This window comes from Saimiri boliviensis, chromosome 18 (assembly GCF_048565385.1).
Source record: "Saimiri boliviensis isolate mSaiBol1 chromosome 18, mSaiBol1.pri, whole genome shotgun sequence".
Lineage (NCBI taxonomy): Eukaryota > Metazoa > Chordata > Mammalia > Primates > Cebidae > Saimiri > Saimiri boliviensis.
The window spans coordinates 43,024,947-43,052,913 of NC_133466.1; the positions used below are offsets into that span (position 1 = coordinate 43,024,947).

The 27,967-nt window shown below is 41.0% G+C and overlaps 1 protein-coding gene across 1 annotated transcript in view; it reads right to left on the bottom strand.

Moving 5' to 3' along the window:
• Window positions 1-10,791: 10,791 nt before the first annotated feature.
• GABRR3 (gamma-aminobutyric acid type A receptor subunit rho3) overlaps window positions 10,792-27,967 on the bottom strand; it is a 53,806-nt gene continuing 36,630 nt past the window's right edge. Inside the window, exons 7-9 of the mRNA XM_003928335.2 lie at window positions 26,080-26,232; window positions 16,676-16,872; window positions 10,792-11,091 (exon numbers count right to left, since the gene is read on the bottom strand). Coding sequence (XP_003928384.2) covers window positions 10,792-11,091; window positions 16,676-16,872; window positions 26,080-26,232 — 650 coding nt within the window. The remainder of the gene's footprint in view (window positions 11,092-16,675; window positions 16,873-26,079; window positions 26,233-27,967) is intronic.

A 27,967-nucleotide genomic window follows, 5' to 3' on the forward strand; every position in this document is an offset into this window, starting at 1 on the left:
TTTCAAGCAATTCTCCTTCCTCAGCCTCCTGAGTAACTGGTACTACAGGCGCCTGCCACCAGGCCTGCCTAATCTTTGTATTTTTGGTAGAGACTGGGTTTCACCATGCTATCCAGAGTGGTCTTGATCTCCTGACTTCGAGATCCGCCAGCCTTGGCTTCCCAAAGTGTTGGGATTACAGGCGTGAGCCACTGCACCCAGCTGGTCTTTTAAGACTATATTCATTATGATACAGCTCATAGAACTCAATATATTTAACTTGATAACAAGCATATCATGAATGTTTGGAATTATATTTTGCATATTTATGTAACTATGGTTTAAACTCCTTGGGAGCAGGAAATATGCCTTCTTTAGTTCTGAGAATTGAAACAGCGTTCTTCACAGAGCAGTTACTCAGTGTTCACGAAATTGAATTGGGTTAGCATCCCCATTTCTTTTCTTGCTTAGAGTCTAATTTCTTTGACAGCCTGTGCCTATAGGAAAGTTGGTGTTAGGCTGCATGACTTTTCTTAAATTAAAGATTCTGCAGACCTCCTTTCTCAAACAACCCAGCACTTGCAGGTGAAAAAATATGCCTCAGGATTTTCCAATGACTTTTCCTTACAGAGATGTTTTCTCACTTAACATGTTATCATAAATCTTGAAGTAGACTTGCCCATGATTCTTATAAAAATATATACTCCTGCAGAAGTGCCTTCTGCTCACACTCTTTGGCTTGGTTTGCTAAAAGGTAAACAAGCACCTATTTAAAATGTTTCCTAGGAGACTAACAGAGGGTATACGTGGATGAGGAGCCCCCAGCATCACGATGCAACGTTAGTTTACTTATTTTCCTTTAAAATTTTATCATAATGACCTAAAAAATGACCAAGTAAGGTGGTACTAGTCAGGTACTGATGGGTCTGCTGATGAATTTTTTAAAAATTTTCAAGAAAGATAAAAATATACCTCATATAAACTTTCTGAATATAGAAAAGGAAAACAGCTGAAAGAAAATTACAGACAAATATTATTTATAAACCTAGAGGCGGCTGGGCGCAGTGGCTCAAGCCTGTAATCCCAGCACTTTGGGAGGCCAAGGCGGGCAGATCAGGAGGTCAAGATCGAGACCATCCTGGCCACCATGGCGAAACCCGTCTCTACTAAAAAAAACAAAAAAATTTGCCGGGTGTGGTGGCGCGTGCCTGTGGTCACAGTTACTCGGAAGGCTGAGGTGGAAGAATCGCTTGAACTCAGGAGGCGGAGGTTGTAGTGAGCCGAGATCGCACCACTGCACTCCAGCCTGGTGACAGAGCAAGACCCTGTCTCAAAAAAAAAAAAAAAAAAAAAAAACCAAAAACCTAGAGGCATAACTTTTAGTGAAATAACGTCTGTGGGATTTTGACCTGAAATTTCATATGAATCTCCAAAAACTGGAAACAATTTTATTATTCTTTTATTTGTTCAACACCACTTTTCATTTTTCAGGCTCTTTTTGAAAACGGAGTACACAGACTTGTTAATACACACAAAATCTAAAAGGAGGATACTATAGCTGTCCAAATGTTACATGTGATGAAACTGAGGCCCTAGGAAACTTTTAAGTTATTAGCCAAAGGTCACAGAGTAATGGAGAGAGAACCAATATTTTCATTGGTGCCACCTGGCGTTAGAACAGGGTTCCTTAGCCTTGGCAATATCAACATTTTGGTCTGTCATTCTTCGTGTGGGAGGCTGTCCCATGCATTGCAGGATGTATCATGGCATCCCTATCCTCCACCCCCCAAATGCCCATTGTGCTGCCACCCCTAGTTAAAACAGCCTAAATTTATCTAGACATTACGGAATTCCTCCTGGGAGTACCTTCTACCCCAGCTCTTACTCTCACACTATACTGCAGTTAAACAGCACTTTTAAATATATTCTCAAGGGGAGATGTTAGATATTGACCTGTAGGGCTTACTTGAAAAGGCCCGAGAGAGTCCTGTGACCATCACTCACATTCAGGCTATATAAAGACAAGGAAAGTTAGGGGAAATTTATGGAAGTAGGGAGTTTTGGGCATCGTAGATTTTCAGGCTAGCTGACATTTCCGTAGCATGTGCCTTCCTCCCCCAAGTCAAGTGAGAGGGATTCCAGAGCCCGGGCAGGGAAGGGTTCTCTGTAAGAGGGTATCTGACACGATGCTTGCTGAGCTGCGGAATCTGCTGGTCTGCTCTGGGCCTGCTGTCAGAGAATATCCTACTGGGGCTGGAAAGTTCTTGCAGTCTGGAGATACGGCCCTGGGGATGTGGAGGCTGCTTCTCACCCGGAGCATCGTCACGGAGGAGTTGGCTGGTGACCTCATCATAGCACTCTGAGGCAAAAAGGCAGTGTGAGGGCAGCCTGCTCTCACACAGATGATCACATCAAGGACCGTTGAGCCTCCTCTGGGCTGAGTGATTGGTGTGGAAAAGTGACAAACAGGGGCGTCGGGGACCGGGAGGCACTGGGGTCCATCGGCCCAGACAGAAAAAGAAACACAAGGTCTCAGGCAGTGTGTCAGAGATCTCAAGGTTAATGTCAAGAAACCCAGGGCCTCCAAATCAACCTTCTCCTTGTCAACTAAAGAAAAAGCTAGACTTTCAAAGAATTAAAATTAATTTCCTTCAGAGTCTTACTGACAGTTGCAACTAGGGAGAGCCTTTCAGAATTTCTGTTAGACTGCTCCAAAGCAGTGTTTCAACCCGTAACTTACACGTTAACTGGCGGAGGTTCTGTGTGTGTTCAGAAGTTACATCCAATGTACTCAGAAGTTACATTGGCGCAAAATCTCAGCAAAGTTTGGTGCAAGAGTACATCTGGTTATAGATCCCAGAGGCATCATTATTAATCCTGTCAGATGTTATCTTACAGACAAGAAGAGGCAAGAGCTCGATCACGGAGCTTATCTTTTCTAAAAATGCAGTGACTCCGGGAAGAGATGTGGGAATCTGTGCTCTGCCCTGCTTATCATCTTCAAGGCATTCTTCCGGGGGGCTGCGCTTGTCACCGAGTCGGGGGTTTCTGAAGGTAGGCTGACAAGCAGAACGAGCCAACATTGCTTCTTCACGGCAAGGGCTAGGTGGCTGGCCAGAAGCAGATATACGTACTTTCTCTCACACCCCGAATCCCTTGAAAGCTTCAACATTTGAATAGCTGTCGCCAGGGCTTGCTACATGATTTGTGGGTCCCATTGCAAAATGAAAATGTAGAGCCCCTTTTCAAAAGAGTGCCATGAAAGGTGCTGAAAGATTAAACCATTCCCTTCTTTCGTCTCTCCTTCACTATCAGGGTGGTGATCTTCTATTTGCTACTAAATGCTGTGCTCTACCCTGGAGGAGGAAGGCGAATGCAGACATTCATGGGCACCCAGCACCCTGCGGGGCCATTGGGTGCTGCTAAATAAAGAAAAAAAAAAGTTGGCTGGGCGCGGTGGCTCACGCCTGTAATCCCAGCACTTTTGGGAGGCCGAGGCGGGTGGATCACAAGGTCGAGAGATCGAGACCATCCTGGTCAACATGGTGAAACCCCGTCTCTACTAAAAATACAAAAAATTAGCCGGGCATGGTGGCACGTGCCTATAATCCCAGCTACTCAGGAGGCTGAGGCAGGAGAATTGCCTGAACCCAGGAGGCGGAAGTTGCGGTGAGCCGAGATCGCGCCATTGCACTCCAGCCTGGGTAACAAGAGCGAAACTCCGTCTCAAAAATTAAAAAAAAAAAAAAAAAATGAGTTTCAGGATGGTGACTCCAAAGCATTAAACCCCAAGGGCCCCTGGTGAATTGCATACTCAGCCCTGCCTGCCGCTGAGAACAGCAACAAACCAAGAGAGCTGAAGGACATCCCATTAGGTAAAGCGACTTCTTCCAGTGATTTCCCTAATTCTCTCCATGGAGTCCCTACTCCAAACCCGGTAGAATGAAGAAGGATGGGGAGAGGTACATATTAAAGAGCAGACTGTACTCAGTCCTGGGTTGAGGTCTGAACTAGTTGGGGGCTGGAGGGTAGGGAAGACAGATGAAAGTCAGACAAGTCTTTATAAATAACTCACGGTATCCCAAAAGCTGTGGGATCTGCCTGCGATGTCGGCAAAAGGCAGAGAAAGAGTACCCAATAGAGTATGTTTGACAGCAGTTGGTGAAAAATAAAGCCATTTTCTGTCTGCACCTACTACAGGTTCATGTTATTCAGATAAAAAATGGTTCAGCAATATAATAAACGTATAACCCACATGAACAAAGTAGAACCCACCAGGAATTCCATCAGTATAACCATTACATCAAAGGGGTAAATGATAACATCATGATGGAATTAAGTAATTCAAATAACTTGAATAATTTGAAATGGGCCAATTATTATAATCAGGATGGCAGGTTGTATTGAATACTTAGTGACCAACATGCAATTCATTGCTGTTATTGCATAGAGGCATATTATTTTTTATACAAATAAGCAATAATAATCTGATTACATTAATATAGACCAGGATAGTATCCCAAATAATCAAATACCGTTTATTCTATTTTCAAATTCAAATCTTCCCCCAAGATATACGCTAAGGGACTTTCAGGACATCATTTCGCAGGGCAGCACATTTTTTTTTTTTTTTTTTTTTTTTTTTTTTTTTTTGAGACAGAGTTTCACTCTTGTTACCCAGGCTGGAGTGCAATGGCGCGATCTCGGCTCACCGCAACCTCCGCCTCCTGGGTTCGGGCAATTCTCCTGCCTCAGCCTCCTGAGTAGCTGGGATTACAGGCACGCGCCACCATGTCCAGCTGATTTGTTTTGTATTTTTAGTAGAGACGGGGTTTCACCATGTTGACCAGGATGGTCTCGATCTCTTGACCTCGTGATCCACCCGCCTCGGCCTCCCAAAGTGCTGGGATTACAGGCTTGAGCCACCGCGCCCGGCAGGGCAGCACATTTTAAACTTCTGTCCTTGTCTTTCTTTTGCCGTATTTTTCTTACCTACTTCTAATTCATATTATCTTTATAAATTATATTCAGTTATTAAAGTTCATTTTCACAAAACCTTCTCATTCTCTTTTGTCTACCTGAGCTGCATATTTATTTAAAAGCAATTTAACTGGTCCTAAGGCTACTTTCCCATTGATCCATGATTTAATTTAGATATGACCTTGCCCAAGATACAATCTAATTTTAAGAATATATTTTAAGTTACTTTGGGTGGTGTAATTGCTCCAAAAAGTTATTTGATGTGTGGGTTTAGGTTTATAACACTTCTTTGAAGCGCAAACTGTTGAAACACCTGCCTTAATGATCGCTGAAGTAAAAGAAATTATGTAAATGTTAAGTACTTTCTTCCTTACTTAGGATGCCTTGTTGAATTAGCTAGTTTTGGAATACTGGAACACATATGTTACTTTTAAAGGACACTGGCTTGTACCTCAAACTTCAGAAAGTCTCATTTCACGATACAAAATGTGTTTCAAAAGAGTTGCTAATGACATTATAATTTCACCTAATTTTGATTGTCTAAGGTAAGGAGTGGTCAACTAGCAGCACAGTTTTGTGGAAAGCCTTTGAAACACTCTTGCAGAAAGTAGGTTTCTATAATGAATTGCATTGATCCTAGGATTAAGAGTAGTACCAAATCCTTCAAATAATTCAACTGATAATAAAATGTAGTTTAGTCTTTCCTATGACAAACTAAGTATCAATATGTTGAAAACTATTGCCATTTTTTCTCAGTGACTTTGTGAAATCTCTTTTCTACACTTGGCCCCTTCATTGACCAAAAATAGTGTTATGATTCAGCGGGGGTTGAAAGGGAGGAACAGCTGACATTGTGGTTCTGACAATGCTGAACTTCGTCTGAGCCCGTGTGTTCCTGGAAAGTAGCAAAGGTCTGGAAATCCCCGCCACACTTTGTATTCTGAGAAATGACCACTCTGCTCTCACATATGCCGAGATCAGACCCACCTCTACCCTTCTGCAGTGAATGTGACTCACCTGCACACCTGGCTCTTTGAAGCCCTTGACCCCCATTCCTTCTCTTTGAGGTGTTTCTCATTAATAAATGCCCTTTCTATTGCAATACACTGAATAAAATAATCTTTTTAAATGTCCAGTGCATTTTGTTTTTCACAGTTTCTTTAAAAGAGAAGAAAAACACGGTTAAGTTCTTTGTTAAATCCAGGAAACAAAAATTTGCAGTTGGAAAAGCAAGACACTGTAGTGTGATAGAGTGTTTTAAAGCAGCGTTTACGGAGAAAGATGAGGTAGGCTCTGTTCCATCAATGAGGTAGTTGGGTAGTTGGAATATAACATTGACTGCTTGGCGTAAGGCCTTGCCAAGAAACGGCAGTGGCACCAGTACAGACTTGGACTTGAAGTAGCAGTTTTCATGCCACTTCTTCCTCTTCCTTCTTGGAGGGTGTTGTTTAAGCTCATTGAAATTTTGATCTTAGTAATTACAGAAATAGATATAAATAGATGTAATCCTTTCTCTCATTCATCTCCATGTTAAAAAAAAATTGTATGTACAGGGATGTGTTTGTGTGAGTGTGTGTGCGGTTTGAGCAGGCTTATAGGTGGCACAGTAGGAACAACAGACCTTACTCCTGAAGACTAACCCACCTGCAAGGATTAAGACAATGTAGTCACAAGTTATGATTCTGTAGCAAATCATATACAAGTATTTGCAATCTCAGTTACTGTCTTACTTAGAAAGCTGGCAAAGGCTTGTAGTGGTGATAGCAGTCATGGAAAGAAGCAGGTTTTCAATGCATAGGACTGCTTTACTCTAATTATTTTAGACAATGCAGAAACTTCCATTATGAAAAGGGAATGCCAGCAGATATATAAAGAAGGCTCTGCTTCATGGGGAAAATGAACTAAAAATTTAAAAGGTTCTTCAATTACAGTAATCTATAACTCAGAGCTTCTAGGCAGACCTGTGAGTGAGTCTGACATGGCAGGTTCTAAGTTGCAAATGGGGATTTTTCTAGAAGAAAAAAGTGGGCTGGGCACGGTGGCTCAAGCCTGTAATCCCAGCACTTTGGGAGGCCGAGGCAGGTGGATCACGAGGTCAAGAGATCGAGACCATCCCGGTCAACATGGTGAAACCCCGTCTCTACTAAAAATACAAAAAAAATTAGCTGGGCGTGGTGGCGCGTGCCTGTAATCCCAGCTACTCAGGAGACTGAGGCAGGAGAATTGCCTGAACCCAGGAGGCGGAGGTTGCGGTGAGCCGAGATCGCGCCATTGCACTCCAGCCTGGGTAACAAGAGCGAAATTCCGTCTCAAAAAAAAAAAAAAGAAAGAAAGAAAGAAGTGAAGAAATTTCAATATGGCTAGACATTTCATTTGTATCTAAACTAATTTTACTTCTAAATGTTCTTTACATTGCTAGTTGCAACCTACCTGTAATAGCACACAACAGGAAATAACAACAATGTCCTACGGGAGGAGATGCGTTCCATGAACTGTGGTACACCCATTCAGTGGACAGCTCTGCAGCATACAGAAATCGGTTTTCAGGAAAAGAGACACGGGAAGTTGTTTATAATGCAGAGAAGAGAATCTGGCTACAAATGGACACTTTCCCCAACACAATGTAAGTTCAATAAGGCGAGGAACCACGTCCATCTTCATTACGGTATCCCCAGCAGACAGTGCTTGATATAAGTGCTTAAAATAATAAACACAAGTGTTTACAAAAGGGCTCCATTTGAAAAAAATGTCAGTTATGTATAGAAATTCTCTAAGAATATACATTAAAATGTTAACTTTTTAATTCTGAGATGATTTTTTTGCAAGTTGGTTTTTAAATTTTTTTTAATAATGAAGCTTTATTTTCTAACCAGAACGGAAACAATAAAACTAAGTTAAAATATATTATTTCATGGGATTTTCAAAGTAGTTTCTATAAAATAGCCCATTTCTATATTTAGGCAGTTTACAGAGCTAGCTGGCTTCTTCTTAATCTTACAAAGCAGCTTATTTTCGGAAATCCTTGCATTTTATCCAGGCTTATCCCTCAGTGAACAATCATGCAGTCTGTTCAGGATTGTGATGAGTAAATGAACTGAAAATCAAAATGAGGTAACTATCATATACTATCTTCACTCTCACATTTTTCACGTTAAACCATGGTTTCATTCTTCTTGGAGTAAGAACCGAGCAGAAATCTTGTTGCTCCCTAGGAGAAATGAAGCTAATGGGAACAGCCCTCTCTTCACAGCCCTCCTAAGCCACCAATCTCAAGAGAAGAAAACTGGCAAAACTCCTAGGAGCTCATTCCAAATGCTCTAATCATTCCCTTGAGCAGTAAACATATTTTCTGGCTTAGTGTTAGACATATATTACTGAAGAATGCAATGCCTGTACTGCTAGCTATTAACAAAAGTTATATTTGATTGGCTAACAACCATGCATCAATGCTCCTCCAGAGGAACGCTGAGTGTGTGGGTGTGATAGAGACCCATTCGCCCGGGCCAGATTGCCAAATGTATTCAGCGAGGCGTTTGATTTAAAACAGGGAAATGAATATGCCCAGGGGAAGCATTCGACATATTGAATGTTACACTTCAAAGTATATGAAAAAACACAAAAGCCCGAATAACCTGAGTACTGGATGAAGAGAACAGTATATATTTATTCTGTTCATTTTATATTTGTCCCTTTTTAAAACATCTGGTATTGTCAAAATCAGGAATGCAATACAACTCTAATGCTCGGCTAAATAATAGCTACAAATTTTTGGCCATCTAGGATAACTATCTGTTCTGTATTTTGAAAATAGAATCCTACCAAAGTACTACTATTAAATCAAGCTTAAAATCATTCAATAAATAGTTTTTTTTAAGTGTATTTATGGTCTACCTACAATGAAATGGAAAAGGGTTTTAATACATTATATTAGCTCAATTTTGGAGAGTATTCTATAAAAATATAATCCTTGGGAAGTTTCAAAAGAATTGGAAAAGTTGTATTAAGAAAACAGAATGAAGTATCCCAGAATTAGCCTGCCTGTGAGGGAAGTCATAATAGAAAAGTAATTTTCCTTTTAATATTTTGCACTCAGGAGGAAGATACTTTTCTAGAACCTTCATGATTCACAAGACAGAACCAAAACCACTGTTACTGGTTTAAAAGGCAGAAAGTTTTTGTCTCTTCACCTGGCAAAAAAAAAAAAAAAAAAAAAAAAATCAAATCATTTTTATTTACTTTATGGTGAAATAAAAGGAAATACACTGAAATTAATACACCATTTAATTTGTTTCTCTTAATTCAATCCCAGCAATCAAAATAGGTATGGGAGTATTTCATTATTTCCTGCCAAGGGCTTTTCTTTAAATTGAATCTTGTTCAGAAAATACTCAAAACCAAAGCATGCACACTGCCAATCTGCAAAATGAACATTGATCATAGGAGATTTTTCTACTTAACAAACATTTATTTAATACCCACTTGACCTGGTTTACTTAGTTCAACCAAAGTTATTAAAGATTACTATGGGATAAATAAATTTCATTCAATTTTTTTCACTCAATACAATATCTGGAAGCATCTCCAGTTGTTTATAAATTGAGCATCCACATCCCTTTGCAGATGTTCTTTTTCTTTCTTTGGTCTCCCCCTTTCAGAACTCACCCAAGACAGTGTGCATACATCTATTTTAACATTTGTTGCATGTTTTATAGCTCCAGTTAACTGCTCCTACTGGCTGTGCACTCAGAGAAGGCAGAAATGCTATTTCATCTTCATTTTTCAGTGCATAACACTTAGCAAAGTGCCTGGCACACGTAGGTGGTCAATAAACATTTGTTGAACAAAGTGATTAAATAAATACCTCTAAAAAGCTGTGAAAACAATGTATCATCTACAAAATACAAGATGTTATTATTGATGACTGGGGTATTAACATTAGAATGGAAAGAATGAGTGGAAATTTAGGTTCCCCCTCCACTTATACTCAAAAATATAGGAGACAATATTTATTTATTTACTTATTTTATTTAGAGATGGACTCTTGCTCTGTACCCCAGGCTGGAGCACAGTGGTGCGATCTTGGTTCACTACAACCTCTGCCTCCCAGGTTTAAGCAATTCTCCTGCCTCAGCCTCCCCCATAGCACAGACTACAGGCATGTGCCACCATACCTGCTAATTTTTGTATTTTTAGTAGAGAGGGGGTTTCACCATGTTGGCCAGGCTGGTCTTGAACTCCTGACCTCATGTGATCTGCCTGCCTGGGCCTCCCAAAGTGCTGGAATTACAGGCGTGAACCACCACGCTTGGCCTGAAACAACATTTAACTAACAGTAAAGACTTGACTGGAGATGGGAGGAGATTGGAGATCCTTCAGAGGATTCTCCACTGTGTGAGTGTGGATGATACCACCTGGATGTCGATGTTCTTGCCTAGGACGGTGGAGCTCTGGTAGGTAATCTGTCACTTGACTGGCACTCCAAGAAACAAAATATTCTTGAATTATTGTTACAATCCAGCTTTCTTCCCTAGTTAAATAAAGAACACTTCATTAAGAAAGAAGGAGGGTTCAGATGAAGTAGTTACAAAGCCCTTCCCAATGGAAAACTTTTTCTTGCCGTATACATGCCTGTGACTCTCATTTATGGAGTCAAACTTTCCTAGGACCTAAATTATTTCCTAGATATAAATCAGTCAGATTTCAAATTTTCTTTAGGGCAGGAGACGTGACTGCCTCTTTCCCACTTGTACCTAGGATTGTCCAACTCATATTCAAGAGTTTTGTTTTTAAACATTGCCTGGCTTTAAAGTGGTATACATTTGAAATTCCCCTTCATACATATATACCCCAGTAAAACAAATTAAATAAAATATACACAATGGGGAATAAAATCCTAGAATAGGTATCAATGACATGGTTGTTTTCCAGAATGATTCTACCAACATGTCCTCCTAGGGATTTTCTTCTCTTTATCCGAGATGAGTCGGTGCTGGGGCGGCATATCGATTTTCTTCTCATGAAGTCTTCTGAGTTTAGAGAGAGGGAAGTCTGGTCCATGTCAATTTCAGTATCGTGATAACAACCATCGAAGGCCATGGCTTGAACTGCATTAATATTGTACATCCTGGAAATCTGTCAAAAAAACTTTTTTAAGGTAGGTCCTGAATATGGTTTCACAAATAGGAATTATGATAAATAATGTTAATAAAGTTAAATATGATTTATCAAAACAGCAATAAAAGCCAATTGGATTTGTTTTTCAATGATTTTTTTCTTCTTTATAGAAAATATAGCAGTATTCTCAGTCAGGAGATATATTTTTTGGTTCAAAACTGGATTACCATGTCATCTGGTAATCCATTTATGCTTAAATTGGGGATGGGAAAGAGAAAGATTTTAGCTGCTCCGTTCAAATGCAAATTAGCCAGGCCTTCCCATTTTTGCCTAAGAGCACCTATAAATGATCCTAACAGAGCCCAATTAAACAACATAAAATTGGTTTATTTTTCTGAAGGAGCAAATTATCAACGTTTTCTGGCTCCAGTGCCTGACTGAATCAAAACTAAAATTTTCTTTAACGTTTTACTCTGAGGAAGACAGCGGTTCCCACTACTTTGGAGCAGGGTCTACAAAGCAGCTGTTACTAACTGCTCTTGGAGAACACAAAATCACTGCTTGATTTATAAGTTCAAAATTGAACAAATAGAGGCTACTACTGGATGAGATTATTCACAATTCAAACTGGAAGCTGCAAAATAAATTCTGCCAAAACATGTATTTGGTTCATAGTGATTTTATAACCTAATATTTTACTGAATTCAAAAGACATGAAGACTCTTTTGTGCAGTCAGCGAACTAATCAAAGACCCATACTTGAGTTATGTTGTCCCTTTTTATTAAGTTTTAAATTAAAATTTGTTTCTTGTTTTAATTTATCGAGACAGGTCTGACTCTGTCATCTAGGCTGGAGTACAGTGTTGTGATTCTAGCTCACTGCAGCCTTGACCTCGTGGGCTCAAGTGATCATTCCCACTTTAGCCTCCTGAGTAGCTGGGACTACAGGCACACACCACTATACCGAGCTGATTTTTTAAAATCATTCATACTCTTTTATTTAACTTTAAGCAGGGCTTGATCAGAAAGAAGAGCTCAGAGGAGTGACGCAGTCCCAGCACCAGGGCATATGATTCATCCGAGGCTCTCCTGACACCAGTTCCAGCCCGGAGGGGCTTGGAGTGGCCTGCCATGCTCGGGCAATGGAGAGCATGAAAGCCAAACCTTGGGGCCTGGAGAGTAAAGTGTCTTATCACCCCCTGGAGATGGGCACATAACAGGTACATCTTCAGAGATAGTATTTTATTTTATTTTTAGTAGAGATGAGGTCCTGTTATGTTGCTGAGGCTGGTCTTGAACTCCTGAGTTTAGGCAATCCTTCTGCCTTGGCTTCTGAAAGTACTGGGATTACAGGCATGAGCTACCGCACCTGGCCAAGAAAGAAAGTAGCTATTTTTCATCTTTCTGAGCAACGGTCAACATTAGGGATCCGTTTTCCATAGACCTGCTGTTCTTCCCATCTGAGTATCTCGGGGAGGGAGGTGGTTGGAACGTGTATATGAACATGATGGTACTGGGTGGTAGTGGTGTGTGACGGTAGATGGTAATAACGTGAGATGGATGGTGGTGGTAGATGATGAGGTGCTGAATGGTGGCAGGTGGTTGGCTGGTGGTGGTAAATGGTGGTGAGTGGCAGTGATGTGTGGTGGTCACTACTGGTGGTGAAAGGTGGTGGTGGGTATTGGTGTCTGGTGGTGGTGGGTGTTGGTGGTGATGGTGTTGTTTGGTAGTGGTGGACATTGGTCATGGTGGCAGTAAGTGGGGGTGGTGGATGGTGATGGATGATGGTGAGTGGTGGTGGCAGGTGGTGAATGGTGGTGAGGGTATATGGTAGTGGTGGTGAGTGGGGATGGTGGTGTTTGGTAGTGGTGGAGTTGGTCATGGTGGGTGGCAGTAAGTGGGGGTGGTGGATGGTGATGGATGATGGTGAGTGGTGGGTGGTAGGTGGTGAATGGTGGTGAGGGTATATGGTAGTGGTGGTGAGTGGGGATGGTGGTGTTTGGTAGTGGTGGAGTTGGTCATGGTGGATGGCAGTAAGTGGGGGTGGTGGATGGTGATGGATGATGGTGAGTGGTGGGTGGTAGGTGGTGAATGGTGGTAGTGGTGGATGTTGATGGTGGATGGTGAGTGGTGGTAGTGGTGGTGAGTGGGGATGGTGGTGGTGGTAGGTATTGGTGGGGGTGGTAGTTGGTAGTGGTCATGGTTGGTGGTGTTGGTAGGTGGTGGATGGTGGTGAGGGTATATGGTAGTGGTGGGTGGTGGGTGGTGAGTGGTCGTAGTAGATGGTGGTGGTGATGGTACTGGTGGATGGTGGGTGATGGCAGTAGATGGTGTTGGATAATGGTGGTGGGTAATAGGATGTAGTGGTTGGTGATGTTAGCGGATGGTGGTGGTATTGGTGGATGGTGGTAAACAGTGGTTGATGATGGTGTTGGGTGGTGGGCATGGTGGTGGTGGATGTGGGGATGTGGTGGCTGTAGGTGTTGAGTGGTGGCTGGGAGTAAGTAGTGGTCAGTGGGTGAGTTAGTGGTGTGTGGTGGTGTTGGTGGAGGGGCAGATGCTGGTGGTGGGTGGTAAATGATAGGTGGTGGGTGGTGGGTGGTAGTGTTGGTGGATGGTGGTTACAGGTAGAAGGCGGGTGGTGGGTGGTAAATGATGGGTGGTTAGTGGTGGTAGTGGGTGGTGGGTAGTGGTGTTGGTAGATGGTGGTAGAGGGTGAATAGTGCTGGGTGGTGCGATGTGGTGGGATTGGTTTACCATCATGTCTTTTTTTGTTTTTTTTTTTTTGAGACAGAGTCTAACTCTGTTGCTCAGGCTGGAGTCCAGTGGTGTGATCCTGGCTCACTGCAACCTCCGCCTCCAAGGTTCAAGCAATTCTCCTGCCTCAGCCTCCCGAGTAACTGGGATTACAGGTACCCACCACACGCCCGGCTAATTTGTGTATTTTTAGTAGAGACAGGGTTTAACCATGTTGGCCAGTTTGGTCTGGAACTCCTGACCTCAAGTGATCCACCCGCCTCAGCCTCCCAAAGTGCTGGGATTACAGGCGTGAGTCACTGTGCCTGGCCTGCCATCATTTCTGACTTCAATCATTTCTTCATTTTGTCCCACAAAGATATGAATGCCAAATAGGACATTCCTTTGAGATAACTGCATTTCTCTGAGATAATTGAGGAACATTAGAAAGGTGGTTTCCAGAGCCTGGGGGAGCGGAATATGGGGAGTTGCTGTTAATGAGTATAGAGTTTCAGTTTTGCAAGATGAAAGAGCTCTGGAGATTTGTTGCACCACAGTGTGAATATACTTAACACTATTGAACTACCCACTTAAAAACAGTTTAGACTGTCAAATCTAAGTTATAGTAATTTTACAATTAAAAATTGAAAAATAATTTTTTAAATGGAGGATGCTTATTACCAGAAAAGAAACTTTGCATAGCGGTACAAAAAGATTGTGTACAATTATCAACAAACAAAAAACAATCAGGCAGTGTGAACACATGTTGTGTGGCAGATGGGGGCAGGGAGTTGTAGATATTTTGAGTCAAAGGACTAGACGGGGGCGGGCCAGAAGTACTCAGTGCCTGTTTCTTGTGTTAGCCACTCCTTGTATAAAAACAAAATAAAACATGAAGAAAATTCTTTCCCTCCTTACACATTCTTCCTGTCACCTTTCACTTCACAGATGATCTAAATCATTGCTATTCAGTGTGGGAAATAGATCAGCAGCATCAGCATCACCTGGAGCTTATTAGAAATTCAAAGTCTCAGGTCCCACCCCAGACCTCCTGAATTAAGAGTTAATCGAGGACCCAGGTGATGCCCACACACCACGGGCGCATACTGCTCTAAGTGCTCCTGCTTTCCTTACACCTGCATAGCACTCACTGTGGGTGTGTACGTGACAGGCAAACATAGTCACATTCTGCCAGCAAAGAAATGAAAGCATCTGCCAGAAAAGAAAATCAGCTCTTATTAGAGCTTTGACTCAAAGGGTGTAAAATCAAAGGATGAAGCGGGCATTCCAGATCGGAATTGCAATTGCAGTTCTGTTGGCTGAGAATCTGTCAGCAAATCACTTCATTTCACTAGAACTCTGCTTCTTCATTTATGAAATAGAGATAATAGTCTCGGCAAGATCTACACTGGGGGTTGATGTGAAGGTTTGGTGTGAGGAGAGGATATCAGAACACTCTGGGCTGGGTGTGGTGGCTCACGCCTGTAATCCCAGCACTTTGGCAGTCTGAGGTAGGCAGATCACAAGGGAAGGAGTTTGAGACCAGCCTGACCAACATGATGAAACCCAGTCTCTACTAAAAATACAAAAATTAGCTGGGCATGGTGGTGCACACCTGTAATTGCAGCTACTCAGGAGGCTGAGGCAGGAGAATCACTTGAAACCGGGAGGCAGAGGTTGCAGTGAGCCAAGATCATGCCACTGCACTCCAGCCTGGGTGACAGAGTGAGACTCCATCTCAAAAAAAAAAAAAAAAAACAGAACAAAACAAAACTAAATACTCTGAAAGTATGAGATGCTCTCAGAAGTATAAAAATATTAATAATGTTTGGGTGTGTATAAATGCTCATGTAAAATAATCTTAAACCAATGTGAATGCATTTCATTGAAGTTATGGGTGTATGTGTATAGATATTCTATACAGGATGTATATGCATACATATATACTATATGCACATATGTATGTGTGCAGATGTGTGTTTATTCTCTCAAGAGTAGACTAGAAAATGATTGAATGACTCTTATCAGTTAAGTTTCTGAAGTTCAATAAATTATGTAAGTTCTTGTAGGAGCAAGAAACTGGTGCCCAAATCCTCTATGAAATGGAGCAGGTAGAGAGTAATCTATCTACATGTATTAAACAATGTCACAAAAAACACGGACAACATTTAGAGTCCAGAGAGCACCTCATTTCTAGGATACCGTGGGGGAAGAACCTCCCTTTATGCTCTACCACTCTCCCGAGTGACAAGAAGAGAAAAATAAACGCTGGCTCTCAGCGGAGAGAATCGTTATCGTTTATTGGTTGAGAGGGCACACACAGCCTTTGAAGTCAAGGAGATCCAGGAGCAAAGCCTGATCCTCTTCAGCTGTGTGACCTTGGCAAAGCTACCACCTGGCTGTGTTTACTTCACCTCCATGAAACAAGGACAATAAACTACGGACCCCCCGGGGTTACTATGGGAGTTAACCAACATAATAGGTGAGATGCTTGGCATGATGCCAACATCTGCTAAACCCCCATTACACGTTAGCTATTATCATTATCACCATTATCCACTTCAAAGAATGTGGTCTGTATGTCAACCCCTTCTACTCAAAGTGTACAGTTGGGAGAAAGGAGCATATTGAGAGAAATTCTTCACACACACAAACTCCTGATGAGGGTGAGTGAGGATGAGAAAACCAGCCAGCACAGAACAGAGAGTAAGGTTCAATGTTGGATTGTCATCATACTGTACACGTGCCTCTTGCCAAGCATATGCACTTAAAACAAAGGCTTACCACACTGCCAAGAGAGGGCGATTGATAAGGGTAGTCTTTTCTACATTGCCCAAGGAATCTGATCGTCAAAGCAAGGCTGTACCTTCCCTGTCTTCTTGAATTGTTTCCGCTCCTCCACTGTAGTGAGGTAGTTCACAGCTGCGTACTCAATGACGGACAGAAACACGAAGAGGGAGCTGACCCAGAGGTACACATCCACAGCCTTGAGGTAGGACACCTGGGGCATGGAGGCGCCCACGGCCGTGATGATCGTGGACATAGTCAGCACTGTGGTGATTCCTGCCATTTGAGAACAGTGACAAGCTTAGTGACACAACCACTCACTTCCAGGATCTGGTGCTGAATTACACCAGGGGTGCCTTTTCTAGGACAGTATCAACCTGGGGATCCAAGAGGAGGGAAGGTGTGTGTACACTGACCAAGTACCTATCTCAAGCCAACAAGGCAGTCTCATGGGATTTTTTTTTTTTCTGTCGCTTTATCTTGCCCTCACCTTTACAGAAACATTTTTTCCCTCCATTTAAAGACTTCACAGAGACCAGACTCTGACATTTCTATTTTCTATCCTCAGATGGGCCTCTTCTAAGCATCCCAGAGAGGAAAACATGTATTCAATTAAGAAAACTCGGCCGGGCGCGGTGGCTCAAGCCTGTAATCCCAGCACTTTGGGAGGCCGAGGCAGGTGGATCACGAGGTCGAGAGATCGAGACCATTCTGGTCAACATGGTGAAACCCCGTCTCTACTAAAAATACAAAAAATCAGCTGGGCATGGTGGCGCGTGCCTGTAATCCCAGCTACTCAGGAGGCTGAGGCAGGAGAATTGCCTGAACCCAGGAGGCGGAGGTTGCGGTGAGCCGAGATCGCGCCATTGCACTCCAGCCTGGGCAACAAACTCCGTCTCAAAAAAAAAAACAAACAAAAAACCAAAAAAAACTCTAAAATCATTTTCTCTAACCTCTCCCATTCCTTCACAATTTTTACTGTTCACAACCTGTCTTTATGTCTACCTTTAATATTTCATGTTTCCGGGAGATCTTTAGTAGCATTCAAAATTGCTATTCTCTATATTATCCTTTCACAGAGAATACTTTAAAAGTCATTGTTATTCTCTTTGTCCTTTGTTAATGAAACTGCAGTTCCATTGATTCTGAGTGTAAGCGTGTTAGTGGGGGTTCAGTTCATCGTAAACATTTACTGAGCAACTGCTGAATTCCAATCGCTTTGTCCCTTGCACTCCCTTCCCCGTTCCCCTCCTTTCTCCTCCTGCCCCTCCCCACTTCCCTTCTCTTCTCTTCCTTTCTTCTCTCTCTCTGCTACCTTCCCCCTTCCCTTTCGTTTTTTCTCCCTCTTCCTTTCACTTCTTTGTTCTCTGGCCTGATCATCAGAGCTAAGAAGATCAAGGTTCTGGGGGGAAATGGAGGAATAAGTGACTCTGAGATTTCCTTAATAAAATGCTGGCCATGGGGAGGGCCATTCCGTGTCTACATTTAGTTCTCAGAGGGATATCGCAAGAGTGCCGCCTGGAGAGAAAGCATACTATTGTAAATATCTGAAATGTACACTGGCTGGCCGGGTTTTATTTCTTAATTTCCCACCAGGGAGGTGCAAATGGAATCCTTAATGATTTTTATAAGTTGTGAGGACATTTTAATGCCAACAGACAGAGTCCCAAACAGCAGGAAGAGCACTGTGATTTACTCCTAAATGTACAGCCACAGCATGTGGACTGTTTTCACCAACACATTCTATCCTTTCTGTAATAATTCTGTGAAGCTCTCATCTGAGAGCGCGCCATATCAAACACAGTAACAATTCTATAGAGTCATTCTATTTCAAAGTTTTTAGTTTGTATGATCAAGATCGACACAGCTTGGCAATTTGACAATCCCATGGGAAAACTTGGACTCTCACCTTCACACCGATTTGAACTCCAGAATAAGAAACCTAAATGCTATTCTAGCTCTTAACATTGAACACAGGCCACTACCCCAGCGAGTCCCAGGTCTCCCCCAACAATGGTACGAGCAACAGTCTGCATATCAGAGGGCGATGTCTGCAATCTCTGGCTCTAAAACGTACTTGCTACATAAACACGAAGCAAGGAATGAACTTGAAGCATGGAATGTTATTAAGCAGGGAATTTTTATTAACATTACAGGTATAGCAGAAGCCAAGATTATTAAATAAAACCTGCTTGCTTTTATCGAATATTTACCCATCACACATCTAGGTAAATAATTAGGCACACGTTGCAGAAAAGAAATAGAAGCCGAGAGTGGCGAAGGAATTACCTCGTATGTCAGAGCAGAATGCAAATTCAGTTCAGAGTGCAGAATTATGCCAAGAGGCAATGCCTTACTGTCTTTAAGATTTCACTGGCAGGAAGTGAAGGAATCATGAACTAATATTCCCACTTAGTGCTAACCTCATTTGTTTGAAAAATTTTTAATGTCTTCTCTTACCGGTTTTCTAAGATATAAAAGAGAACTGAACGTTTTCCTCAGTGTACAGTAATATGGAGCTTAGTGGACAAAGTAAGGGTTAAGACCAAACACACAAGTTTGGGTTTGGTCTCGTCATGTATCTGAAATTGGCAACTACAAATAAAAAGGAATTGCACTATTTATATCTGCCAGAGAGCAAGAAGCCATTAATCATTTTCTTTAAAAGGGTACTTAGTCCAACTAATTTATTACAGCTTTATTTATCTTAAAACCAGCATTCTGGATGTTCCTTCTTTAAGATGAGCGATAAAAAAACGACTAGAGAGGAGAGGAGTGATTTTTAGGTAGGGGGAGTGAATAATGAGAAAACTGAGATATAAATTCCTAAAGCAATAGAACTTGAAGTCAGGAGTATTATAGCTACATTAAATCCACTTATTATGTCTTGAGCCACCCCTCAAAGATACATCAATCTTGACAAATAGTAGTCCTTCCAAACCCATGAAAGTTAACATCCCAGCAAAGGAGTTTTGAATTATATGGAGCAACCATTTAGCCGAAGGAAGCTCATGTGTTTGGATGAGAAAATTATCTTCTCCCCGCTACTGATGTTGCTACGCATAGTTAGGAAAGCGCTATGAGAAAATATTTAGTCTGACCCTTTGACTCAACTCCTCTGAGCTCTTGCAGTATCACCATATTAACTTTTAAAGACATGTATGGGGTCTTAAGAACACTTTAGTCTGGGGAGAATGACTGATCATTCCGTTTCATTGGCTATTTTTAGCCATGCATGGTGGAGAGTTTCATTGACTGGTATGATAGCGGTAGGGCAGAGGCATCACTTACGACACCTCTGAGTTCACCCCTCAGTAACTGTGTTGCAGGTAGTTCTTTTGAAGGGAGGGGGTGTTATATTCACCTGCAAGTGAGTAAAAATATTTTTCATATAGGCTTAGGCAGAAAGAAAACGTTACATGATATGAAGGAAAGGAAAGTCGCCTGACATTCCAACATTACTCTATGACCAGAAACTGATAACCATTTTCCCAGGAAGGTGGTGTAAGAGTACAAATAAGTGTCATTAGAACTTCTGGTATCTCTGTGATGGTTAAATGACCTTCTCCTATCCAGTTCCGTAAGTATTCCCTTTTTCAAGCATATATGGCATATCCTCTGTTAGGAGATGATTTTTCTCTGAGAATACTACAGGTCTGAGAGCTTCCTCTGCCATATCTGTTTTCTAGTAAATGAGCCCATTACTTAATGCATTCTATAGAGAATGGAATACCTCATGCATAGGGATCAAGCAAGAATGATGGAGGCAAGAAAAGGAGGAGAAAGTATAATATTTAAATATCCTTGAACAACTTCATAATTGTCTCACATTCTCTCCATACCAAATTGAATGGAGAGACATAATAGTATTTTTGACCCATCATGCATTCCAAGTTATGGTAGCTATTATCTCTTATGAGAATTGCCTAATCACAGTGCATAATTTTTTTTTTTTTGAGACAGTCTCACTCTGTCACCAGGCTGGAGTGCAGTGGCACCATCACGGTCCACTGCAACCTCCAACAGATATTTCATCTGTCAACTTTTATTCAAGCGATTCTCCTGCCTCAGCCTCTTTAGCAGCTGGGATTACAGGCACACACCACCACGCCCAGCTAATTTTTTTTTTTTTTTTTTTTTTTTTTTTTGAGATGGAGTCTCACTCTGTCACCCAGGCTGGACTGCAGTGACACAATCCTGGCTCACTGCAACCTCCGCCTCCTGGGTTCAAGCGATTCTCCTGCCTCAGCCTCCCTAGTAGCTGGACTACAGGCATGTGCCACCCACGCCTGGCTAATTTTTTGTATTTTTAGTAGAGAGGGGATTTCACGGTATTAAGCTTCAAGGATGGTCTTGATCTCCCGACCTCGTGAGCCGCTCTCCTCAGCCTCCCAAAGTGCTGGGATGACAGGTGTAAGCCACCGCGCCCGGCCAAGAATTGCCTAATCACAGTGCATACTTCTAAATGCTAAGCACCATCTACTGTTCTTTACCTGAAACATGGCAAATGTGGGAGGGTCTTCACCAGCAAATGAGTCATCCTTTATTGTTTCCAGTTAGCAACTAAAACTATGCTGGACTAAACACCGGCAACTTAACAACTACTATTGAACAGGAAGTCCGTGCGGGAGGACGCTGCGCTACTCACTGAAGGAACAACAAAAATGGTAATAGTGATCCTTGTCCTTACGGAGCTCACATTCTAATAGAGGTCGAAAGACAAGCCACTCCTGCCCCACAGCAAAACATGAAATAGAGGAAGTAAGCTACTTAGGAGATACACAAAGAACTGTGTGTTCAAAGATGAGAGAGACCATGTGTGCTTGGGGTCATCACTAAAGGCTTTCGGCCATGTAGAGATGGAAGGATTTTGACAGAAAAATACAGGTGGGGAGGAGGAACCAATCACAATACCAAAGGACACAATTCCGGATTCCATAATCCCGAATGCTGAAATCCCCAAAGATCAAAATCTCTAAAGTCTAAAATACTAAAAATCACAATCTTTGAAAGATCGAAATCCTGAAAATATTGTTCTAAAAAATAATTTTGAAAAATGTAAAACATTTATATTTTAAAAAGGTTAATTTATTCGAGAAATATAAAAAAATGATATAACACTTCATAAGCCACTTTACTCAGTAAAATAGGCAATAATAAAACGCGTATTTCTGTAAGCATAAACACTCAGGTATACTGACTACAGTTGCAGAGGTATAGCAGTTACAAGCAGATGAACCATACTGATGCAGAAATAGGTCAAAAGGGAATCATATAAACGCGTATCACCCCGGTGGGTCATTGTGGGTACCTGGCTTTGTAACTGTGGTCATCTAAAACACCGTGATGGACAACCTAAGTCTCTGAGGATTGATCAAAAACCATATATGCAGTCACCCAAAGAGCTGAGATCTCATGAAATTTTATCTTTCACAAATGCAGATGTACAAAAATGACATGTCTTCATTTATTGAGAAAGTTCCAACATTTTTACATACATGCACAATACTTACAAAGCTAATGTGATAATGCACTTCCAGGGAGCTAAATTTGCAAAAAGGCATAATACAAATTAGAACTCCTTAATAGTCTAACTTTATATCTCCACTACTAGAAATGATGCAAAGATAAAATACATAGCATAGCAAATTATAAGTAATATAATTCTGACAATTAAAAATAGTAAAAAAAAAAAAAAAAAGAAAGAAAGAAAAAGAGACCAAAAACTAAAAAGAAAATTTCATGCATGAAGCAGCAATAAGTTACAGGCAATTGCATAAAGATATTGCCCAAGGACTGGCCTCACATGGTGCAATTATCCTGTGATTGTGATTTTTGAGATTTTAGACTTGAGGGATTTAGACTTGAGGGATTTTGATCTTTCAGGATTTCAACGTTCAGGATTATGGCATTTGGTATTGTGTCTTTTGAGATTATGATCCAAACCAGTATAATGAATTATGTAAACATTTGGAAGATCTGAATAACTCAGTGAACCAATATTTTCCAAACGACCAATGCATCAGGGAAAAATCTATTCAAAGTGTAAGGTAGACCAATGGATTCTAATCTAACAGAGTAGAAAATATTTGTTGACGTGGTTTCAGATAGCACACTGCAACTAAACTTTAAGAAACCATCACTTGCTGAGTTTTGCTGTCACGTGAAGGGAGGCTATCTGGAAAGACTATTAAGATACTACTCCTTTTTCAAACTATATATCTGATGAGGTCAGATTTCTCTCTATATTTCAACCAAAACCTATTGCAATAGCATAAATGAAGAAACGAGATAAAAATCCAACTGCCCTCTATAAAGGTAGACATTAAAGATTTGCAAAAATGTTTTAAAATGCCACTCTTCTCACTAAACTTTGTTTTAGAAAAAATAATTATCCTTCATACAATATGTTATTATGTTAACTTACAACGAGTTGATTATTCCTAGCTTTAAGTAAATTAACACGTTTTCAAATTCTATTTTAACATCTAATGCGGCTAATAATGATAGACATGACCCACAGCAACAAAAGCTCTCTAGGGTCCTCATTAGCTTTGAAGAGTATAAATGGGTCCTAAGGCCATAGTTTGAGAATCACTGTTAAAGATTAAGAAGGAAATTGAGGTTTCAGATATGAAAGGCTCAAGAAACCGGGAGGCCCTGAAGAGAATGAGGAAGGTAAAGAGAATAAGTGAAGAGAGTCAGTGGCTTTCCTGCTAACCCATCAAAGTAAGTTCTTATGAAGAAACCAACAATATAGTGTGAATTTGTTTGAAGGTTCTTTTTTTCTGCGATGTAAGGGTTTGTCAGGAAAAGCTAAACGGACTTGGGTAATACATGGGAGAGTACCTAGAAAGGGAAAAGATAAGATTGAAAAGTGAGGCTATTTGTGCTTCATACTTTCACCCTCTTTCCTTACTGTCACCCAGTTACAGGTCAGGTGGGACATCGTTCATCCCTGAAGTCTGGGTTCCCAAGGTAAGACTCGATTCTAAACAGGCTGAATGCTTGTAGCACCTGCCGGTGAAGTGCAGCATACAACAGAAAGCACCCAGATAGCATATACTTATATAGGGACAGAAGTTGGAATAAAAAAGTTTCTTCCATTAGATAAAGAGTCAAAAGTGAGCAGACCCTTGGGAGGGAGTTACTCATACTTCAGGAGTGGAAGAAAGGGCAGGACAGAGAAAAGGAAAGGGAAGTCTTCAGGAGGAGAAAACCAGACTGGTGGAGAGTAGCGGAAACTAGTGCATTGTGTATGTGGTTGGTTTTGTCCAGGCATCAAGCTAGGCAGTTGACATGATTAAATTAATTAATTCTCCCATTTAATTCTCATAATGACCTTTAACAGGTAGTATTAATAATTTCATTTTGCAGATGAGGACGATCAGGCTGAAATTTTTGACCACTGAAGTTGGTCCTAGATTTGCAGACGAGCCTAATAATGTTAAATGTTGCACAGAAGGTGAAGGGAGGAAGCAGATGAGAAAAGGCAAGTGGGCTAGATGAATAGACATTCACAGGGACCTTCCAGAGAATGGGGTAGCACAGTATTTGCAAAGAGCTAGGGAAGCAGAGAGCAAAGTATCTTTGAAAAAAAATGTGAGGCTGGTAGGAAGCAAAAGCCTGAGAGGGTCACAGTTTTATAGGAATGGTGCTGTTCTCTTATTAAAATAATTTTTTTAAAAAGAGGGAGAGGGGGCCGGGCGCGGTGGCTCAAGCCTGTAATCCCAGCACTTTGGGAGGCGGAGGCGGGTGGATCACGAGGTCAAGAGATCGAGACCATCCTGGCCAACATGGTGAAACCCTGTCTCTACTAAAAGTACAAAACATTAGCTGGGCATGGTGGCGTGTGCCTGTAATCCCAGCTACTCAGGAGGCTGAGGCAGGAGAATTGCCTGAACCCAGGAGGCGGAGGTTGCGGTGAGCCGAGATCGCACCATTGCACTCCAGCCTGGGTAACAAGAGTGCAACTCCGTCTTAAAAAAAAAAAAAAAAAAAAAAAAAAGAGGAAGAGGGCCACTTCTGATTTACATGCATTTTACATAAATCTGCATAGCAATTTCCTAACCCTAAGGGATCAGACGTGGTTGCAAGAAGCAGGTAATTTCAAGGGTGTCTTAAAAGTGTTTTACTGTTCTCAATTCACTCCAGCCTTCCATGGAAGTAGCTCTTATTGCTGTCATTTTCACAGTATAGGAGAGCAGAGCAGTCAACTTCAGAAATCTGACTGAAAATCATGTTCATAAACCATTTTACACTGAGTGCTTTTCTCCGTGTGTTTCGAGGGCTGGAAATGTGCCCTCCGTCTCGTATTTGGGTCTATGCTGCCACACTGCAGTACTGAGGTCAGGCACACGCTCTGGTGTGAAGAAACAGTCCAAATAATTTAATTGCTTCTTCAGATGGTATTTTTTCCTTGAAGATATTCAAGTCTCAAATGCTTGTAAATTCGATCTTTTAATAGGGAAAGGAGGTGAGCAAATTGTTAATATTAATAATTTATGTCTTTCAAATGCTCTTTTGAAGCATGCATATGATTTGTGAACATTAACTTACAAACCACCCTTTCTGGAGTGAATTGTGTGATAATTACAATCATTGTACCAATTATTATAATAATAACAATCTTCTCTCTAGATAGAGCACTACAAATGAAAGAATGACATCAGATAAAATGAGGGGGCTCAGCCCTGACCAGGCAAGTGGAATTATCTCGTGGGTTCTCATTAAGTAACATGTCATCTAAGTTCTCAGCTCAGCATCTTCTGCTTTCTAAGACCTCAGTAACTGCTAAGTGGGTCTGAAATGGTTCCCATAAATCAGCGTGTGCAACAGAGGCATACAGCATGCTAGATGGTGTAGATCATCACCCCTGTGTAGTGACTTAATGAGGCTGGCCACGTCTCTCCACCTAAAATCTCTTGCCAACTAATGTGCCACTGCACCTGAAATTCCCCTGTGGCTGCTTCTGATTTTGGCCTTTTGGTTAAGTCCTGATTTCTAAATCAGTATTCATATTTTCAAATTCAAGCATCCCCTCCACGTTCTTGTTAACCCACCAAGGCAATTTATTATTAATACACTAACAGTATAGTGTGAATTACATTGAAGGTCTTCCTTTCTGTGATGTAAGGGTTTGTCATGAAACGCTAAATGGACTTAAATAATGCATGGAGAGATTTTCTTAGAAGAGACAAGATTTCAAAGTGAGGCTGTTCATGCTGCATAATTTCACCTCTTTCTTTACTCTCATCCAGCTGCAGGTCAGTCAGCAAAGCCTTCATACTTAAAATCTGGGTTCCCAAGGAAATAACTCAATTACAATTTGCTCTTGAAGACGTCAAAGATACATAGATGTTCATCTCTGACTATCCCTACTAAACCACCACTCTCTTTTCCTCTCCATGTATTACCCATTTTATTTACCTCCCTTGAACTTTCTTCCATGTTAACATTTTATAAAGATGGGGAAAGATTTACCCAGGGAAACTCTTGCAGGAACAGCTCTTCGGTCAATCCAAAATGAAACCCATGAAAGCATCACCATCAATATGGCTGGGAAATAGGTTTGCAGCACAAAGAAGAAAATATGCCTCCTTAGCACAAAGTTGATGAAAAGCCTATTGTACCAACCTATGGAAAAAAGCCAAAGTTTTCATTAGAGCAAGCTTCCTCTTAGAAACACTGCACTTAGTGAAATGACCTGCTTCTTTAGACTCCAAGCTCTTGGGGACATGGAACGTGATATCGTCATCTCCATGTTCGGGCCTGGCACTCCATCAGTGTTAAACCAGCTGAACTACAGTCTGCTTAATTATGCGACTCAAAGATCCCCTTTAATTTCCACACCTACAGTTCTGGGATGAATAGTGGTTCTATTTTGTGGGATGGCCTCTAAAGACCTTTCTCCACAACATCTTGGGTTGTGGCATTTCTGCAAGAAGGAAAGTCCTCAATACACGATTAATGATGGCATAAAGGAGCCAACAGACCATTTCTTAGCTGTAACAAATGAAAAGAAACATTTATCTGAATGACAAGATTCGCAGTAGGTGGCAGGTCATTAGCTTTTGACCTGGGATGGAGAAAGCTAGGGATTCAAATGAAAAAGAAAACGGCATCCATAAGCTAGTTTTATAATTTGAAAGTCTCATGAGTACCATGATTTGTGTATGACAAATCTACAAAAAAGTAGCCATATGATGATGCTTCTTTGCATCTTATTTAAATTATATAAACTCATTTTGGTAATATTAATTGTGCCAATTAAAAGCACCATTTGTGGTCACATCCACACACATATTTTGCTCAGGTTTACCTTTCCCATTGACTACTAGGAAGTTTAAAGTCAAATTTTCAGACATCCGCAGGACTTCTCTGAGCACCATACTTTAATGACCACATACCAGGTTACATGTAATACCCCAGCCTGGTTTTTGCTTTTTTTCCTAATACATTTCTGATTTATATCACTTTGCTTTATTTCACAATAATTATGTGCCAATCTTGTTAAATCTTTACTAAAATAAGGCAATGAATGAGGAAACATGAAAATACATCTTTTAGGAATAAGTAGGATTATTTTTTCTGTGATAAATGCTGTTTACTTTCAGATAACATTATTCAAAACACAGGGACTATAGGTCAAAAGTTATAAAAGAAAAATCACAGGTATTGCAGAGTTGGAAAACCCTTCTACTAGTCTCAGCAGTCATTTGCTAAAAGCCTAAGATGGCAAATGTATTAGATGGATCACGTTAAGTACTTAGGCATTTGACCTAAGAAATACATCTAGCCAACCCACACTGAACTGGCAGACTCTACTTCTAGACTCCTATTCTCAATTAAATGCTCATTATCTGTCTTTTCTTTACCTGGTTCCAAGCTTCCCTCTGTCAGCTGATATATGCTTCAGGAATACCAAACAATTTTATTACCAGGAGTAATAAAATCACATCACATAGTACATTATAAAGTTAAAATGCAAATTGTTTTTTTTAAGCTTCTCATTGTCTTGTATCACCTGTGTCACAGCCCCAGTTCATTTCTGTGTACAATTGAGAGTTTCCGTGATGGTTGCAGAGTACAATAACAGCTATCTGAACTTACTACTTCATGTAATTATTGTGAGGTTAAAATAAGGAAAATCTGTGAAAGCAATTTAAAAGGAACACAGTATTCATGTATATGGTTTTCTGTTCATTATTAACTTGAAACAAAATTAGTTATCTGCATCCTTTATTCATAATTTTCTGAAAACCAGTTGTCCTTTTTTTTTTTTTTTTTTTTTGGTGGGGTAGGGATGGGGTGGAGTAACCAGGAAGTAAAACTGCTGCTCTGCCTTGGGGTTCTTTTGAGGAAGTTGAAT